The sequence below is a fragment of the Trachurus japonicus genome, unplaced genomic scaffold (genome assembly GCF_045865225.1).
Source record: "Trachurus japonicus isolate A0001 unplaced genomic scaffold, Traja_1.0 AP030749.1".
Lineage (NCBI taxonomy): Eukaryota > Metazoa > Chordata > Actinopteri > Carangiformes > Carangidae > Trachurus > Trachurus japonicus.
Genome location: NW_028220882.1, coordinates 46,513 through 66,083, shown reverse-complemented (window position 1 = coordinate 66,083; position 19,571 = coordinate 46,513). Strand labels below are relative to the sequence as shown.

General features: G+C 43.3%; 1 protein-coding gene across 1 annotated transcript; it reads left to right on the top strand.

Moving 5' to 3' along the window:
* The first annotated feature begins 12,854 nt into the window (after positions 1 to 12,854).
* Positions 12,855 to 14,069, top strand: LOC146960047 (uncharacterized). Its single transcript, XM_085772645.1, has one exon. It carries the CDS (start codon positions 12,855 to 12,857, stop codon positions 14,067 to 14,069), a length of 1,215 nt encoding a protein of 404 aa, XP_085628771.1.
* Positions 14,070 to 19,571: the final 5,502 nt, after the last annotated feature.

Here is a 19,571-nt window from a genome sequence, read left to right as displayed (position 1 = left end):
ACGAGGCAGAGCTCAGTGGGAAACAGTAGGAGAGACACAGGCCGAGGGCACCGGGACACAACACCGGGGGAGAAGCAGGTCGTGCAGCTGTGTGCAACTGTGCGCCGCAGATGTGCACGGAAAAACAATCGCGTCTCATCAAATGCGCGCGGCTACGGCTTTTGAGTTGTGAGCGTGCATGACGCGCGGCTACATTGAATGGGTTTGAGCTTGCGCAAAAGACGCTTCATCTGAACCCCCATGCATGATGCACACACAGTTGAACCAAGACGGCGGTGAAAATCACCCACGGTCTCTGCAGACAGGCAGGGAAAACCCTGCAGTCCAGCCCGCTCCCCGAACACTCGCGCATGGTGATTTGGGTTCGTCAGCGTTTCTGTATCCCAGTGCAGGGCCTCACAGGCACACACAAACGCTCCGCACGTGTTTCCATGTCCCAGCGCATTGACTTACAGGCGCACGGAGCCCGAGAAATACAGTATACAGTAATATGTAAACTAGTAGAACTCAGTCGCGAGCCTGATTGGAAGGTTCGGCGGGCCGGATGCGGCCCGCGGGCCGCCTATTGAGTACCGCTGCCATAGACTGTAAAAGGTTGACACCGCCGCAGGGATGACAGGAGGAGACGAAGTGGAGAAATGAGGGAAATTATGCAATGTCTACGATGTGATATGTTGATTTAAACACAGAGCAAACACCCCGGGAGACGTGAGGGATGAACCCAGGACCTGTGCGACGGCAGTTTGACCGCGTTATCAACCTCTTGGTGAGTTAAGTAGCTATGCTAACGCAGCTAGCAATGTTAGCTTGTGCTAAAGATAATAGTGTGTGTTTTCCCCTGCACCACGCTAACCGGGAACTGTATTTGTGTTAGTACTGTACACATTAGCTCCATTAGCTAACGTTACTGTTGGTCATGAATGTTATTTTGAACACAGTCAAGAGTAACATTAATGTACTGGTGCAGCCTACAGTTGTGAAACAGTATGGTAATAGCATTGATTTTGTAAAATTGAAGATTTTTAAATGGTTAAAATATTTACTCAATAGTTAAAGAAAAAAATATGTAATTTGTAATTGATTAATATGCTTAAAAATCACAAGTTATGGTTTAAAAGGCTAATGATTTATGATGTGAAAGGTAAAACTGGGGTTAAGTATTCCATGATGAGAAAAACTGTACCGTTCAAAGTTATTAATTTTCTTACTTTGTTTTACAGTGATGCATTTATGTGATGAAGTTGATGATACAATATATAATTATGTTTCTACACAGGTGAGGTCTTTGAGATGCCATGAAAATGGTGCCTGACGAGGGAGATGGCACGCCACCCATGACCCTGATCTCTGCCTTGACCCAAGGAGCTGGATCAAGATCAAGATCACCTTTTATGGAGGAGCCCATCCATTCTCCATTACTGAGTGTCACACTCCAGTGTGATAGTAGTATCACAACGATCTTTTCAACTTGACTCTTCTAACTTAGAAAGTACATTTTGTCAAATGAAACTGACTTGACTGACTATTTTAGACCTAGAAGGACCAGACAGATGGATCAAAACTAAATGAAACAGTTTATAACAGAAGGAACAAAACTGAACTTTAATGTAAATAACAAAAGCCAGTAGAAATCTGTTATTTTATGATGTCAGGGACACTTCAGTTAGTTTTGTCTTTGTATTACTGTACTTTCAGATGATATTATCTCGTGAAACAAACTGTGTTCTAACTTACTGGTTCTACTTAGACAGTAGTTACAGCTGTAGTAGAAGGTACTGGGTAACTCCAGGACAACTACAGTGTAGTTGCAGGACAATTACAGTGTATTTGCACACTAAGGAGGGAATAACAAAGAATACTTTATAATACAGCCTGCTACCTTTTAGGTACTGGGTAACTCCGGGACAACTACATTGTAGTTGCAGGACAATTACAGTGTATTTGCACTCTAAGGAAGGAATAACAAAGAATACTTTATAATACAGCCCGCTACCTTGTAGGTACTGGGAAACTCCAGGATAACTACATTGTAGTTGCAGGACAATTACAGTGTATTTGCACTCTAAGGAGGGAATAACAAAGAATACTTTATAATACAGCCCGTTACCCTCTAGTTACTGGGTAACTCTAAGACAAGTACAGTGTAGGTGCATGACAGCTACTGTGTAGGTGCAGACTAAGGAGGGAGTAACAGCCATTACTTTATAATACAGCCCGTTACCCTCTACTTACTGGGTAACTCTAAGACAAGTACAGTGTAGGTGCAGACTAAGGAGGGAGTAACAGCCATTACTTTATAATACAGCCTGTTACCCTCTACTTACTGGGTAACTCTAAGACAAGTACAGTGCAGGTGCAGACTAAGGAGGGAGTAACAGCCATTACTTTATAATACAGCCCGTTACCCTCTAGTTACTGGGTAACTCTAAGACAAGTACAGTGTAGGTGCATGACAGCTACTGTGTAGGTGCAGCCTAAGGAGAGAGTAACAGCCATTACTTTATAATACAGCCCGTTACCCTCTACTTACTGGGTAACTCTAAGACAAGTACAGTGTAGGTGCAGACTGAGGAGGGGTAACAGTGCTCACTTACAGTACTTACTGTACTTAAAGTTTATGAATGATCATGGATGTGGATGTGTCATGTGTTTTCTGGTTAATAAATAATAAAAACATTTTCTAACTCTCCGAATGACTTATTATTGTGGATGTATTACTGTATAGTTTGTGTTTTGCCCTTGGATGACAAAAATAGACTTTCATAGATGTGCATTTTAGAGAGGTAAGTTTACTACCAGCCAGCCTGTTACTGTATTGGAAAATGTCCATACCCATTTCTCACCTATTCCAAACCATACAATTAAATAACGAATAATAAATCTCTGAAATAGAGGTGAAATGTCGCTGCTGACACTTTTGGAAAACATGGATTGCAACTGTGCTCATATTGTACAGTAGACTATTTAATTTCTAATGTACCTGGCAGGAGTTACACCGTAAGTCCTGGCAAAGTAGGACGTAATTGTACGGGAGTTACGCTCTCAGACACAACCTAGTTATACTGTAAAATGCGGGGTAATTAGTGGCGGAGTGAGCGAGAGTTACTGTGTAATTTGGTGTAAAGTATGACAGGAGTTACGTGCCAAGACGCAGCCTAGTTAAACTGTAAAACAGCGAGAGTTACCCTGTACTTCTGTGGAAGTTGGTGTGAAGCAGGATGTAAATTACGCGCTAAGACGCAGCCTAGTTACACTGTAAATGCACGGGGGAAACAGGGGGGAAAGTGAGCTGCAGTTACTCAGTACTTGTGTGAAATAAGCGGCAACCTACGCGGCAAGAGAGCGGTAGGTACGCTGTAAGTCGCGGGCCGTATTATGTAGTGCTACCTAAAGTTGATATTACACAGGGCCTTTTGGACTCAGCAGAAGCACATAATATTGTTACACAGTCTTCCTTGGATGGTTACAGCGTTATGGCTAATAATCAGATCTTTCTTCAGAATATTGATTAAACAGAGCAGCTTTTTGAACGCGGAAGTGGTCTTCACCTGTAGAATCCACAACCCCCCCCCCGGTCTGACGTAGCTTCCGACAGGGACGTAATTTATTTATTTATTGATTGATTATTCTGTACCAACACCATGATCACTAAATAAATAAATAACCGAAAGGACGTCCTTGCCGAAAGCTACGTCAGACACAGCAGCATCAGAGTCAGGCATGTGACGATGAGGGACAGTGACTGTTCGTCAGGCTGTTGACGCACTGGGAGTGAGAACGTGTTGTGTGAACAGCATCCTGCAGGACAACACCCATCCATCACATCACCTCTTCACCCTGCTTCCATTAAGTTTTCAACACGGACTTGGTTGTATCTTTTATTTTTTATGTCTCATAATTATTTTGACACCCTCTTTGAAACCCACCATTCACGCTATCTTGAAAAATTACAATTAATTAATCTACTGGTATGCTCATTTACAGATGTAGCCACCTAGAAGTTCCCCCTGGTCCCTGTCGGGACCTCTGCGGGACCGTGATGGGTCCGTGGCGGGTCCGTGACGGGCTCCCGCTTGGCCCGTGGCGATAATTTAATCCCCCGCGATGACGTAGCGAACGCAGCCACGACTGTTAACGCCCCTCTGCAGCCCGTGTGAAAATCAGCTGCAGTGTCTCATTAGTCCACGGGGAGGAGCAGTGATTTTGACCCGAGTTAATCTGTCAATCACTTTTCCTCCTCCTTTCTTTTTTCCCTCAGATGAATTGCTATAATTGCCTCCAAAACAGGCGATCTATAAGTAGCTTCAAAGATAAATAAACACCGACAGAGCACAAATAAAAATGTATATCACTCGCAGTTTACCGGTCTACAGAATTTGCATTCTAGTAAATGTTTGCCTTGTGGTGGTTTTAATGTTAACACTGAAGCATACGGTGCGCAAATAAACCCTAACGAATAAATAAACAACATGCCAACGTGTCCGTGAATATACACGCATGAGACTATATGTGTAAAATGAAAGTGTGGAAGTGACCGCCCTTATATTCAAACAAGAGGAAAGAGAAATAATTATGAGGTTCATAAATTAAAACCACATGTGCCTCGTGCGCCCTCGCCATGGCACAGCTGAGACTTAACATAGGCTACTGGATGTTTTTTGTTTGTTTGTGTGAAACCTGTAATATAAACAGTTATTTACAAGCCCCTCTTTCAGTTTTTACAAGCCCCCTCTTTCAGTTTTTGGCGGCAACCATGAAATCTGCTGTGCATCTCTGGCTTGCTCATTCACTCCCGATCCGCAAATAAATAAATACATTTCTAGTGACCACAGCGCGTCACGTCTCAGAACCACGGGCTACATTTGTGTATTTATTAGGGCTGTGCAAGTTGCGTTATGGCAACTCATTAAACTATTAACGCCGACATGTAGCCTATTTTACTGCGCATTAATGCATGTTGCTCACATGCTTTTATTTTGTAAAAGTCTGTTGCTGGCTGCTGCTGCTGCTGCTGCTGCTGTGTAGGGGTCAGAGTCACCGTAAACATGCGCTGTGCACCTCTGTAAAATTCTCAATAAAATTTCATGAATGAGTCTATTTTTCACCACAGAATACTAATATCCCTCCCCCTGCGCTATGCTGACCCGACGCGTCTAGTGGTTGACAGCTCTCTCTCTCTTTTTTTTTTTTTTTTACTTTTAATGATAAAGTCACATCAAACCAGCCATTCCCATTAGGAGAGCCAAATGCCTGACGCGCGATTCCGCGATGATCTACTGGCACTGACGCACCTGTCTTAATATGGAACTCAACATGAGAGCGAAGGTGCGCTCTGCTCTTATTTCCATCTCATCTCAAAAGAGAGAGAGAGAGAGAGCATACAGTACGCTATACAGCGCGCACTGCACATCAGCTGATCCGCCGGTCCACTTATGCAAGTTAGTCAGATAATCAGGGCCGTTGCTAGGAATTCTGGGGCCCCTGAAAGAATACTAAAGTGGGCCCCTGACTTTTCCACTTTTTTTTCTTAGACTACATATGTATGATCATTTTTTATTTAGCCTACTTTGTTTTGATGCTAATGCAGCATTACTACGAGTATTAGTCAGGGTCTTATGCAGAATAATTCAGTCATACAAAGATTAGACTAGGTGCAGCAGGTGTCTTCAACTTTGTGAAGTTGTGATATCAAATCGGAATGGGGTTTATAGGGGGATTGACAGTATAGGCTAGTGCTATAACTAGTAAATTATAGTGAAAAATCAATACATTTAATTAATAAATTTAATCCAGAGGAAGTACAGAGTTAAATGAAATTCCAGCACTGACTCCATATGTTCAGACCATCTGCAATCCTGTTTGACACACTGTGTGTGTGTGTGTGTGTGTGTGTGTGTGTGTGTGTGTGTGTGTGTGTGTGTGTGTGTGTGTGTGTGTGTGTGTGTGTGTGTGTGTGTGTGTGTGTGTGTGTGTGTGTGACAGTTGAGGGTCCTGTCACTATGCCTCCTGTTGATCATGCGCCCTGGCTACTTGGCCAAGGGGATGTGCCTTTGGCCGAATGGTTAGCGCACATGACTGTTACCCGAGAGTCTGGGGTTCAAAGCCCGCCCTGGACCCTCTTCACCTTGCCACATGTGCCTTTCCTAACCTCTGCCATGAAGCACTGTTGCAAAATTACAACATTTTTTTGTAAGATAGATAATAATGTAAGATAATCATGAAAATAAAAATGTTTAAAGCAGGACCTTATAAGGAAATACCTGCTCATTTTCTAATCAATTCATAGTCAAAGCGGTGGGGGATGCTTGGAGATGGTAATGCTCTGGAGCAGGTGCGAATGTTCAGGGGTTTGGGGTGTGTTGTTGCTCAGGAGAGAGTCTGGTCCAGCTAGCCTTCCAACATAACCTCCCCTCCCCCGGTCCTCCTTCAAAGTTGAACAGCCAGCTCCATTGCAAGCTCTGTGCGATTTGTGTGACAATGGGTGACCGATAGGTGGCCCATTAGGGCAAACAAAAGATTGAGCAATGATAATGCTAATTCCCTGGTCGAAGGCATGCACTGAATACCTGCAACTGCAAACATCTTAAAAAGGCTTTCATCACTCCCTTAGTTTTTTCCTATTTAAATGTAGATTCACAGTAAATAAATTGTGATAAAAAAAATTGACAGTAGGTATTATTAGCTACAACAATTTATTTCCAGATAAAACAGTGGCCAGCGCATCTCCAGTAGCTAGGTCTGTTATAATTTCACTTCTTAAATCAAACATGTACTCGTGGTTCTATGAATTATGTGAATTTCCACTCACCACCAGCGGCGACACTTTAAATGCCGCCTCTGGCGATATGTACTGTTCTGTGAGAGAAGCGCCATCTCCTGGTCATGTCATGTATTTCATTGAATGGGTGGAGTTCCAGTAAAAACTAGTCACACCCAGGAAAAGGAGGGGGTCACTCCAGCTGCTGGGACTTTGCTGGAGCTCAGCTGGAACTCTCATGGGAACTGCATGGCAGCTGCATGGCAGCTGCATGGCAGGGGAACTTTGATGTGGCTCCCACTGTAGCCTCCCACAATGATCAATGACTCCACACAGTGGCCAGAAATGTCTGACCCAGACATCTACACGTATTTGGTGGAATCACCGGGGAGGTTTTGGCTAAGTGTTGTTTGTAAATAGCCTGTTAATAGCCAACTTTTTGTTAGTTAGTTTGTCAAGCCAGTTAGGCTGAACTTTTCAATGGAGGGATGCCGGGCGCTGCCCCTAAATTACCCAGGATGCCTCAGTCACTCTCATTTGCATAAAGATGCCGCTCTGGTCTATAGTTTAATAATCATTCTGACACAGTAGCACTCCTTTCTGCATGTTCTACGCTGGTTCCAAATGTGCGTACATCTGGTCAGAGCTGGTATGAGATTTGTGCATACCGTACGCTCACGTTCAGATTGATAAATCCTGTGGTGAATTTGGTGTACACCCATTTTTTTGGTGTACGCATGTTTGATAAATGAGGACCATTGTATAAAAGTAGTAATTGTATAACTTAAACAGCTGCTACCAGAGCTGCATTACAGGTACAGATACAACCAGTAGTGGCTAACAGGATAACAGGAGCTTTGACTTTGTTTCTCAGCAGCTGTGATGAGATTTGGAAGAAAACATTGGGTTAGAAACTTTAAGACTAAATAGTTCCCTGTGTTGGTTCTGGTTCTGGTTCTAGTGCTGCTCGAGAACCTTCTAAGATCTGAGCTGCTTTTCCACAGGTGAGAAAACCTCAGTAGTCAGAGCAGAGTCACAGTAGAGGCAATGTAGAAAAGTACAATAACCAACATCCTGGGTTATGAAACACCTAAAGAGTGTGGTGTTATGTACCTTGGGAACTTGAATCAATATGTCCTGGTCAAAGACAGATATTTAATAAAAATATTACTGGTCACATGTAAAAAACAAAAACAAAAAAAAACAATAATAGTAATAATAATAATAATAGAAATCATGAGAGAAGTCCATAACATGGAGAGAATGACATATAGACTTAGAATGAAGGAAAATGTCTGTGACTACATGGGAGAAGTGGACCCGATGGGACACAGTTGGGAATACCTGAAATCTGTCTTATTCATATTTTTTCTCTTGGATCTGTATACAGTGTAATTTAACAATGGACACATGTAGCCAAGACTGTTGTTGTGTTCTTTTTTTCAGTTGTATCTGATTTTTCCAGCTGCTCCACACGCAGAATGTAATTCATGGATCTATATGTATACCTAACATGTGGAGATGAAAAATTTCAATAAAAAAGAAAAAAAAGAAAAGTACAATAGCCACAGAGGAATGTTCGAATCAACTTTATTGATCAGACATATTTCAAACAAAGCATCTCTCAGTTTAACAATCAGCTCCAACCAGACAGAACCAGGACAGAGTATCGAAGACAAGCAAACGTGATGACATCAAAGCTGCTGAGTCGATTGTACCTTCTTGTGTCATTAAAGGGCAACTTCGGTTTTTTTCAACCTAGGCCCTTATTTCATATGTTTTCCTGTATATGTGAGTGATGGATAATACTTTTATTGAGGTGGCTCCAGTATTGAGCCGGGCAGGCAGCCTGCAGCCCAGCTAACGCTCTTCAACCGGGCAAGTGGCTCCCGTCAAAGTTCACCCTATAAACAGGCATTTTTTTCAAGCTGACAGGCTCAGATAGTTACAATGAGTGTTTGACAACATACTAGAAAGGAGAAATGAACGTAATAGTCTCTACCTTTAGCTGGAGGTCGCTGTTTGCTGTGATCTGTGTCCAAATCTCGTTCTGAAATCTCGCGATAACTCGTGGCAAAACACCAGTGGGGAATTGACTGAGGTGAAGAGAGACGACTGGAGAATTTACAAATTGTAACAACAAAATGTTGGGCTGCTCTTCACGCAGCTTTCACAAGTTAGGGCTAACAGTTAGCTGTGCTACAAATGGATGCTAACACTCCTGTCGATGCACTGCGCCGTCGCCGTGCCGACCACAGGGTCTGCAGCCACTTTGACCGGGATGACTACTGCCAGTCAGAAAAAGAAGAGACTTGCTAAAGGTAGAGACATACGTTCATTTCTCCTTTCTAGTATGTTGTCGGACACTTGTAACTATCTGAGCCTGTCAGTTTGAAAAAAATGTCCGTTTATAGGGCGAACTTTAACGGGAGCCACTTGCCCCGTGGAAGAGCGTTAGCTGGGCTGCAGGCTGCCTGCCCGGCTCAATACTGCAGCCACCTCAATAAAAGTATTATCCATCACTCACATATACAGAAAAAAAACATATGAAAACAGGGCCCAGGTTGAAAAAACCTAAGTTGCCCTTTAACAGACTCTCTACACTTCACTGTGACCTCTGAGTCTGTGATGTTATGTTACAGATGACACACCCACTGACAACTGGCTGCTTTGGCATTGATTCTGTTCCTTTAACTGTTGATTAATCACACTGCACCTGCTGCACTAATTCTCATCGATCCATTCTGTCACTTCTGATCCATATGGTGGGAAAATGGTTGTCATTTTGGTTCTCACATAAACTTTAAATAAACTAAACCTATCACTACACTTACTGCTGCACCTACCATTACACCGTTCACTCCACCCATCTCTCCACCTATCATTCCAGCTACTGCTGCAAACATCAACAATGCCAGCAGTCTTTGTTTTTGTAGTAGTCTGTAGTTTCTCTTGAACATCTCAGAGGTGACATGTTCTCCTCCGTTCTGTGAGACCATCTCATCTACTTTACCCAGGAACTCTCTGACCTGCTGCCTGTTTCCTCTCTGGTTGTTGTCAAATACACAGTATCTCCCTCCACACATGGAGACCAGCTCAGAGACATCCTGGTTTGACTGGATCATCTGATCAATGGACTGATCTCTGACCCAGTCCCCATGAGTGAACAGGACCATGGAATATTTAGAAGCTTCAGAACCAAACAGCTCTGAAAGCATCTTATACATTTTCTTGTCTGCTTCAGAGACCTTGTCCAGTTTGACCACAATAACAAAGGCATGTGGACCTGGACTGGCCTCTACTAATGTCTTCATGATCTCCTTATACAGCTGTTTAGGAGTCAGGACTTTTTCAGTGAGACCAGGAGTGTCCACCACTGTGACCTAACGACCTTCGACCTCTGCTGACTTAGACTCACACTCTGTAGTGACTAATCCAAAGCTACGACCTGATCTAAACCTGTCAGATCCTAAGATGGTGTTTCCTGCTGAACTCTTCCCTCCTCCAGGTTGACCCAGAAGAATGATCCTCCTCATTTTTCTTGTGACTGAATTGACTGAGAAGAGAAGCACAAAGACCTCAAAATAATTAAAGCAGTAGAAAACAATGATGTCTTTAAACTGTAGTACCACCATCTGCACACTAGATGTATGAAATTGAGACTGACTTTGAATTGAGACTTTGAATGATAATGAAAGAGCAAAAGAACAACATTTGGGAATATGTAGTCAAACTCAAATTTTGGCGAGTGGGTTGTAAAAGAAGTAGTTTGACAGTTTGTTTTATACAACAGCCAGCACAGTGGAGTGGAGTAAGCAGATTGTAATATTTCATTTCCACTGTCCATATGGATAGGAGTTTTATTTTGAAGCTGAAATTGTGAAAGACAGCTTTTTTTTTTAGCCTACAGGCAAATACACCCCACTAAGATAAAATACCTGGGACTCTCACACCAGTTTTTAGAACTGCAGAAGTCTTTTGGGTGAAAGGTGAAAGATCTTCAAGAAAACAGGAAGAAGTCCAGTTGACTTTGAATCAAAATGTTTTTTCCATTTTGACACTGGTTCTCATCGGCAATTGTTACATTGAAATGAGTAGGCCACTAGGCATCCTGGAAACCTGCCTGATTTTGGAGATATGCAGTGTTTGTTTGCTATTACGTGCATTATTTCCGCTACGACCCCCCATCCCCGTCGGAAAGAACGGGCACCCCCCCCCCCCGGCTGTCGAAGCTTCGATTTTGATCGATTTTATGTCTGCGAAGCTTTGATTATCAAAATATGATATTTGGGTCAGCCTTAGAGAACCTACTAAACAGTGTTGCCTCACAGCAACATGATTCTGGGTTCAAACTGCATGAAACTGTGACAAAATGTTTTAACAGTGGGAGGTGGGATGAGGTTTGTGCCTGTCAGTATGGAAATATGAACCTGCATCTAAAGCCCCGTTTCCACTATGCGGTACGGTACGGGTCGGTACGGGTCGGTACGGAACGGTACGCTTATTTCAGTGTTTCCACTACCATGGAACTGTACTGGTCCCATGGTAACCGTTACCATCTCTGTAACCCTTCTGGTTGGTAGGGGTGTGCATTGGCACTGCCCTCACGATTCGATTCGATTACGATTCAGCAGGTAACGATTCGATTCGATTCGATTCTCCGATGCATTGCGATGCATTGCAATGCATCAAAATTCTACTGCACACAACATGGCAAATTTTTCATCAGTCATGAAATATTGAACAACAGATTTTATCGGCTGCTATGTATTATCACTCGCCTGTATCTTTGACATAAATGTCATAAAATCAAATCAAATTGAATGGTACAGGTATTGGATATGGGATTTTCAAACCTGAAAAAGAAAACATAAATCACTTCTAGGGCTGCCCCCAAAAATTAGCCGACCAAAATTTCATTGGTTGATTGGTCGCAGGAAAAAACAAACAAACCTTTGGAGCCGTGTCTTCTCAATATTAACTCAAAATCAATATGACTTAACTATATGACAGACTACGGGGCTTTTATTTTGAAGGGCCAGATACAGGAAGTCGTGACACTTATTGTTGTTGTTTTTACACGGCACGGCAGGTCTCTCTCTCTCTGCATCAGAGACCCCCCAGCCTGAGCTCAGTCACTCCCCCTCCTCTACTGTGTTTATTGACAGTGAGGAGTTGTCGTCACGACTCAAAGCCCCGCCCCTCCCCCCGCGAGATCCTCCCCTTCTCCGCCATGTTGGAAGGATTCCGGCGGCAAAAGCCTTAGCAAAACAATACAAAGCAAGTCGTTTACTCCGTAATCTAATATTTTACAATGCCTGGAAATCACTGCTGTATCAAAAACTGCTCCAGTACTTCACACAATTCCAACGGGAAACTTAGCAACAACGGGTTACAGTTTTTTAGAATCCCCAAATGGATAAAGAATCGAGGAGAGCAAGTCTCTGATCTGACGAGGAGACGACGGATTTCTTGGTTGGCTGCAATACGAAGAAAGGACCTTACTTTCAATCGCACCCCCCAGTCGATGAGAGTCTGTAATCTACATTTTCACTCAGGTAAGTTCTCTAAAAATATCTTTATGTTGTCGTCTCTTAAACCTACGGAGCTTTTGTTGACCGTATGTTATTGCAGACCCTGAAGTGCATCAGAAGTAGCTACACAGCTATCAAACTGTTGCTTCTTCAGAAATGCTCAAACAATAATAATAACTAAAAAGTAGATGAGATTCTGCTTATGACATTATGCTACCTTGATGGTGGAATAACTGGTTGCTGTAGTGTGTTTGTCTCTGTCTATTTGTTCTCTAAAAAAAGTGGTTCCCAATATTTGTCTTGTGTACCAACTGTGCCCTTTTGTCATACCAAGAGTACCCTACCCTCTCAGGCCTTTTCTTTATTTTGCATGTGTTCTGCCAGTTTAAAGTATTGATTATTGATTTTGTCATAAGGTATTCTGTTTTAAGTGAACAATCTTATGAGATGACTAAAAAGTAGTTGAGATTCTGTTTATGACATTATGCTTACTTGTTGCCAGTTTAAAGCATTGATTACATAGATTTTCTGTCTGTTCTGTTGTAGGTAAACCATCATACGAGATGTTACAGAACCACCCTGACTGGACACCATCATTGCGGTTAGGCCACAACGATATTAAAAAAACGGATGGAGCGAGATATCAGCGGCAAGCAAAACGCAGGACAGCACCGCCAGCCCAGGACCCGCAGCCGCCGCCGCCACCAGCCACCAGCCAGGACCCGCAGCAGCCGCCACCAGCCACCAGCCAGGACCCGCAGCAGCCGCCACCAGCCCAGGACCCGGACCTGGAATGTGAATTCTGTTCATCTCGACGAGATGTTATCAACAGGCTATTAGAGGAAAACAGAGCGCTGAAGCAGGAGCTGAATGAGTATCGGATGAATGAGAGCTTTCTGAGAGGTGATGATAGCACAGTGAAGTACTACACAGGGCTTCCAAAGTTTTCTTTATTCCAGACTCTTCTACTCACCCTCACTCCATATCTGCCTCAAGGTAGGATGAAGAAGCTCTCACCCTTCCAACTTCTCCTATTGACTTTAATGCGCCTGAGACTTGACCTGCCAACACAGCACCTCAGCCATCTGTTTAGAGTGCATAGAACAACTGTTGCAGATGCCTTTCACCATACCCTTGCAGTGATGTACACGCAGCTATGTCCATTGGTGCACTGGCCAAGCAGGGAATGTTTATTGACAAGTATGCCACACCAGTTCGTCGAGTCTTTTGGGAAAAATGTGGCTGCCATTGTGGACTGCTTCGAGATCTTCATTGAGAAACCCTCAAATGTACTGGCAAGGGCACAGACTTTCTCTCAATATAAACACGCATACACCATGAAATACCTAATTGTGATCATGCCCCAGGGTGTCATTTCATTCATATCGAAAGGGTGGGGTGGGCGCACAAGCGACAAACATATAACTGAGCAAAGTGGTTTCCTGAACAAACTGTTACCAGGTGACATTGTGCTGGCAGATAGGGGCTTTAATATCAGGGAAAGTGTGGGCATGATGTGTGCTGAGGTGAAAATACCTACATTCACAAGGGGTCGTGCACAGCTGGAGGCGAAAGATGTGGAGGAGACGAGGGCCATAGCACATCTGAGAATTCATGTTGAGAGGGTGATTGGTGTTGTGCGCAACAAATTCAGATTCTTACACTTAACTGTACCTGTGCACATGCTTCTCAAATGTGAGGGTGAAAACCTAATGCCTTTAGATAAGATTGTCACTGTTTGCTGTGCCCTAACAAACATGTGCAAAAGTGTTGTTTGAGTGCAGGGGTGTCAAACCCAAATACACTGAGGGCCCGCGGGCCTTGACTTTGGCACCTGTGTTTGAGTGCCTTATTCATTTGTTTGAAATAAATTCTTGAAACAACTTGATATGGCTTAGCAATATTTATTGAGAACTATATATACATATACATATATATACATTGTTATTATTATTCATTTCTTTAGTTTTTTGTGGGGTTGTGATCTCATGGAAAAATCATAAAAGGATTTGCAATTTAAACAATTGCAATTTGGAAACAGTTAATAGTGCAAAAAAAAGTGCTAAAGAAAAAAACAGTGCAAAAGAACATGTGTGCATTCAAAGTATAAATGTTTCCAGCATGTAAACATCGACAATATGAGTAATAACAATAATAAATATAACTAAGTACAAATTGGCATTCAAAGTATACATTTTTCCAGTCCTGACTTTTTGGCAGGCTGCTTTCGCTGCCTCTTCCCACCTACTTGTTGTGGCTGTGACTGTTTTTCCAGTATGTAAACATGGACATCATAAGTAAAAAATAATAATAAAATAATACATTTATAAGTGCAAAGGGACAGAAAACAAAACAAACAAACAACATTATTCAGCACAAGAAGGGCAAAACCATGGCGTGTCAGCAGAGGGCGTGACCACTAGCCCCACACAACTGAAGTGATACCACTGGACTGGGCAGTTCTCGTTGTCACAGGCCACCATTTCACCCTCCTCTGGTCCAGCACAGAGACACCACACTTCCTTTGTCCTCTTCGCTGACTTTTTGGCAGGCTGCTTTCTCTGCCTCTTCCCACATACTTGTTGTGGCTGTGACTGTTGTAGTTCCCGTAGCACGCTGGGACCAGGCGATGATTGAGAGGTAGGTGGGATAGTGAAATATTGCACAACAAGTTCAGGGAGAACCACCTTCACAAAGAAGTCCTGTGCCTTTTGTAGTCGTGCATTCCAAAAAGCACTATCTGGAGTTATGCGCAGAATCACAGTATCCTTCAAGGTCCACACTACAAAGTCACAGTAGGACCTCTCTGTCACAAACATTTGAGTCTGGACTTGAGTGTAATACTGGTGATTCTTTTTAAGGTGCACATGACCATCGACTACATGTAAGCAGAAGTTGCGGTCATCTGATGAACAAGCTTGAAGGATTGTGCAGTCCTTGTATTTTGCTGGGCATTTCACCTCCACGCAGCCTTTCCCACAACAGGTGCAGTTTACAATGGCATCTGGTGAGGCCCCTACTTGTGGGAAGGCTGGGTTGACAAAAAACCCACAGGTTTGCACTTGTTGATCAGTGTGCTGGTGTGCTGTTTGCGCTGTGTATGCTTGCCTCGCTGTTTCCTCATGTTTGATTCCCCAACTGGTGGCAGCTGTTCCTGGTCCACGAGTTGGGTAACACACCCTCTTTACAGTGGAGATTGCTGGAGAACTGAGGTCTGTTCCATAGACATTATGCATTGAAGAGGCGGTGACTCTCCCAGCCCTTGCAGCAAACCAAAGGGATGATGTGTGCTGTCCCCTTGTCTGTCTCTCCATCTGCACTGCCTGTTCCTCGGACACATCTGCAACAGTCTTTATGGTCTGACAGTGCTGTTGCAGCGCCGGTAGGTCACTCCTGTTGAGGCCAGTTCCATGGACAAGAGACTGTAGGCTCCGGATGGGCAGAATAGGATCTTTAAACAGTTCACAATATTCAGGGAGCACACTCAAAATGGCAGATCCTGTGCCTGTCATACTGATTTGCCGGTAGAATATTGCCAGCTTTTCTGGTGTTGGTGTTGGTGGTAGTGTTGTTCTGGCTACACGTGTTCTCTGTGCTGGACAATTGTTGGTCTCACCATCAATTTGTCTGTCCAGAGATCTACGTGTGGCTGCCGCAGATATAAAATTTATCTGGTGACCAACCTCTGGTTGCACCTTGTTGATAGCACTTGGGAGCTTCCAGTACGCCGGCTCATCTGTGACTGTGGCCTTCTCCTTCAGCCGAACACAGGCATCAACCATGAAGAGCAGGGCTCCAACGTGGGTGCACGACTCTGCTACCCCGGCCATACAGGTGCAGTGGGCTGAACATACTTGGCCTGATGGTGTTAAGATCACCCACGGAGTCAGAGGAGGCTCACAGAGCCGCCGTGAATGCAGGACCTGTTAAATGAAGTAATATATAGTTAGTATAATATAAAATAGTATAGTTAGTATAAGGGAAACAGTAAAAAGCATTTAAGGCAGAATGTCCCCATTTTTATTTCAAGTTACTGTACAGTCTACACTTAAGATTACTATCTGTCTGCAGCCTCTCTGAATGTATACACCTACTGACATACAGTACTCCAGCCTTTTTTTTCCTTTCTTTTCTTTTAGTGTATGTGCGTGCCTGTGCATATACGCCACCGCTGCAGTATGACACCCGCATTGCAACGCAAAGAGATATCACGTCTTTGGCAATCTACGCTTGGTTAAATGGCTTAATCTAACCAGGACATGTCTTGCACTACTCTAGCCAACCCATAATTCCACTTTGCAGCCCCCAACAACACCCAACACAAAACACAATCCTTGTAGGCTACATTGGACAGTACGAAACAGTAGCAGTTAATTAATAACATCACACTAAAACGTAAGTGAATAAATTTACCTTTGCAAGTACAACGATGTTTTCACCACCCGGAGGCTTGTGGATGGCCAAGTCCTGCACCCATCCACAGCAGAAAGTCTCGTAACTTTCTAAGGACTTGTGACTTTTGAATTCCTGCAATGTGTAATAGCTTATTCCAAAAACAAGGTAATTAACGATGTCCATGTATGTGCATGGAGGTAGGAGATCGAGGTCTCTGTGCCATTGTGCTGCAGGGAGCTCGTATGGGTCAATGTTTTGGATTTCTGTTAGCTTCTCCAAATACCGCTGTTTAGCGCTCGGCGTGAGTTTGTCCCTGTAAGGTACTTTTTCTTTCACCTTAACTTTCTCCATGGCTTTACTTTCTCCTTGTTGTTTCTTGTAATTTGTCACTATTCCGCCGAAAGAAGAGCTAGAATTTAGCCGCGCTCTGTGATGTTCTGAGGGCGTTGCCCCTGGCAACCGATAGCGTCTCCTTCCAACATGGCCGACCGGCTCAAACCCCGCCCACACCAGACCAAATCGGCACGTGACTCCTCACTCTCAATTGGTGATAAACGGGCATACTACCTGTAGTGACGGTAAAACCCGACCGGCTTGTTGAGTCTCGGACCCAACACGGCCGGACTCACGAGCGTTAATTAATTAATTCTCAACCCGACCGCGGGTGAAAAAAAAAAAGGAAAAAGAAAGCCAGCGGCAACACTGCTACTGCCGGTGCTGCTGCTTAGCATGTAGCTACAGGCTGCGCATGTCGTTGCTCCGGAAACACCCCCGGAGGTAATTGAAACTTCACAACTTTATTTGAGGCCAGAAAATAAACTGTGACATAATCGATTATGGCACGTTGCCGCATCACATGAAATAAAAAGAGGAGTAAAGCAATATGCATAGCGGCAAAATTTAAGCATCAAAGATGTTCAATCAAACCCATTATAACTCCCTCGAGGCACGAACAACACAAGTGGCTTTCTTGGTACTGGTTTATTTGAAGCTCCCTCCAAATCCACCGTTAAAACTATAACATACAGACATACAGACACACAGTATTAATGATTACATCACCATAGTACACATAAACATGAAAACACTCGGCAAAGTAAAATACAGAAAACACATTAATTACCTCGTTGGCTGTGTGCCGTGTAAAGGGGGGAATTATCTTTGGTCTTCGGATGTTCCTTAAACACTTTAACACCTTGTAACCACTTAAATTGGTCTTTAACTTCACTAGTTAGCTTAACTACAGCACATGTGCGTCTTCACTTTCTCCTCTTTTCTTCTCACTCTCCCGAACAGCGCAGCAACACACAGAATGTCAAAATAAAAGCGGTGTTTTCAAAATAAAAGTTGACAGCCCTCTTAAGCCCCACAACACACAAAAACACCTGAAACATGTACCAAATGACAATAATATTATGAACTGTGATAAACTATGACTATCAGCTACACCCACATAGTTTGAAGCAATGTTCAAAACACACACAGCCAGTGTCACAACTAAGCATATAAAGTCCGCTAGCTTAATGTTAACGTATAGGCTAATGTAAAACCTCATAGACGGGCTAACAGAAATTAGCATCGCTATCGCGAGCCATAGCAGTACAGCTGCTAAAAACTGTTTTAATTCTGGCTTTAGCGCTGTTAACACGTCACAGTCTAACCCAGAGTCTGTGGTCAGTTTATAACACTTGCTAGGAAATTTGCTCCGATGTTTTGGGAGAAGTGCTGAGTCTGTGGAAGCCACGACCGGGGACCAGGGCAGCGACTGTCACAAGGGCAGTGGGCCGGTCTACTGACCTGATCTGCCGGGGCAGAGCTCTGTCTTCCTCCCAGGGGATCCCGCACGCTTTTAGAGGTTTACCACTGGCTGGTTAAATTCTTTTTAGGAGATTAATGTTGGTCTCATTCCATTCTGAGGATCAGAAGACCTGCTGGAGACAACAGACAATGTTTAGAGGAGTTAGGGACTGTAGTAATCTGCAACAGTTGATTGACTGGTGTATGTAATTTTTACTGGTGGTTCATGTTTGACTGTCATCTGATTGGTACCGTCCAATCATCGGGGCCCATCTGGATCAAAATTATCCAGATTTTGAAATCCCTTGTTTTTCCATATGGATCACCATGTAATTCCCACTTTACTTTTATCCCAGTTGTTCAGAGCTCAGTTGGATTGGATCAGTCTGATCCAGATACAAACTTCTCTAGATGACCAGATCCTGATCCTGAGTGTTACATGTGAGTGTGTGTAACCCCTCTTGTTCGGTATCATGGGTAGAATAATCGACACCACACAGGTACAGTCAGGTTCATGGCGTTTACTGACAAACAGAAAAAGCTGATGGTTACTTCCTTCGCCAACACACAGCTCCTGCCCCCGGTCACACGGCGGACAAACACAGAAGGGGCGAGCGAACACATTTGATCGTATAGTGGGTTTTTTCTACAATAAATATATTTAAAAACAATAATCCATTAATTATGTTCTAACAACAACAACAACAACAACCATGAACCTATTCTAAACAGAGAAAAGAAAATACACACACATACACGTTTACATGCGTTAACATGCCGAGGCCAAACAAAACGATACTTTGTAGTGTAGGCTACACAAAATGTAAACATACCTGACAAACAGAAAAAGCTGATGGTTACTTCCTTCGCCAACACACAGCTCCTGCCCCCTGAACATTACATAAAATACAATAAATAAACCTAAATAAACTGAAACCATATGAAATGAACGGTGAACAGCTGGCCGTTACAGTAGGACTGACTGTAACGGCTGAAATGATAAACATTGATATAACACACAAAATAAAAAAAAGACAACACTTAAAAACCATTACAAAATGTGACAAAATCAATCCCAAAATGTATTA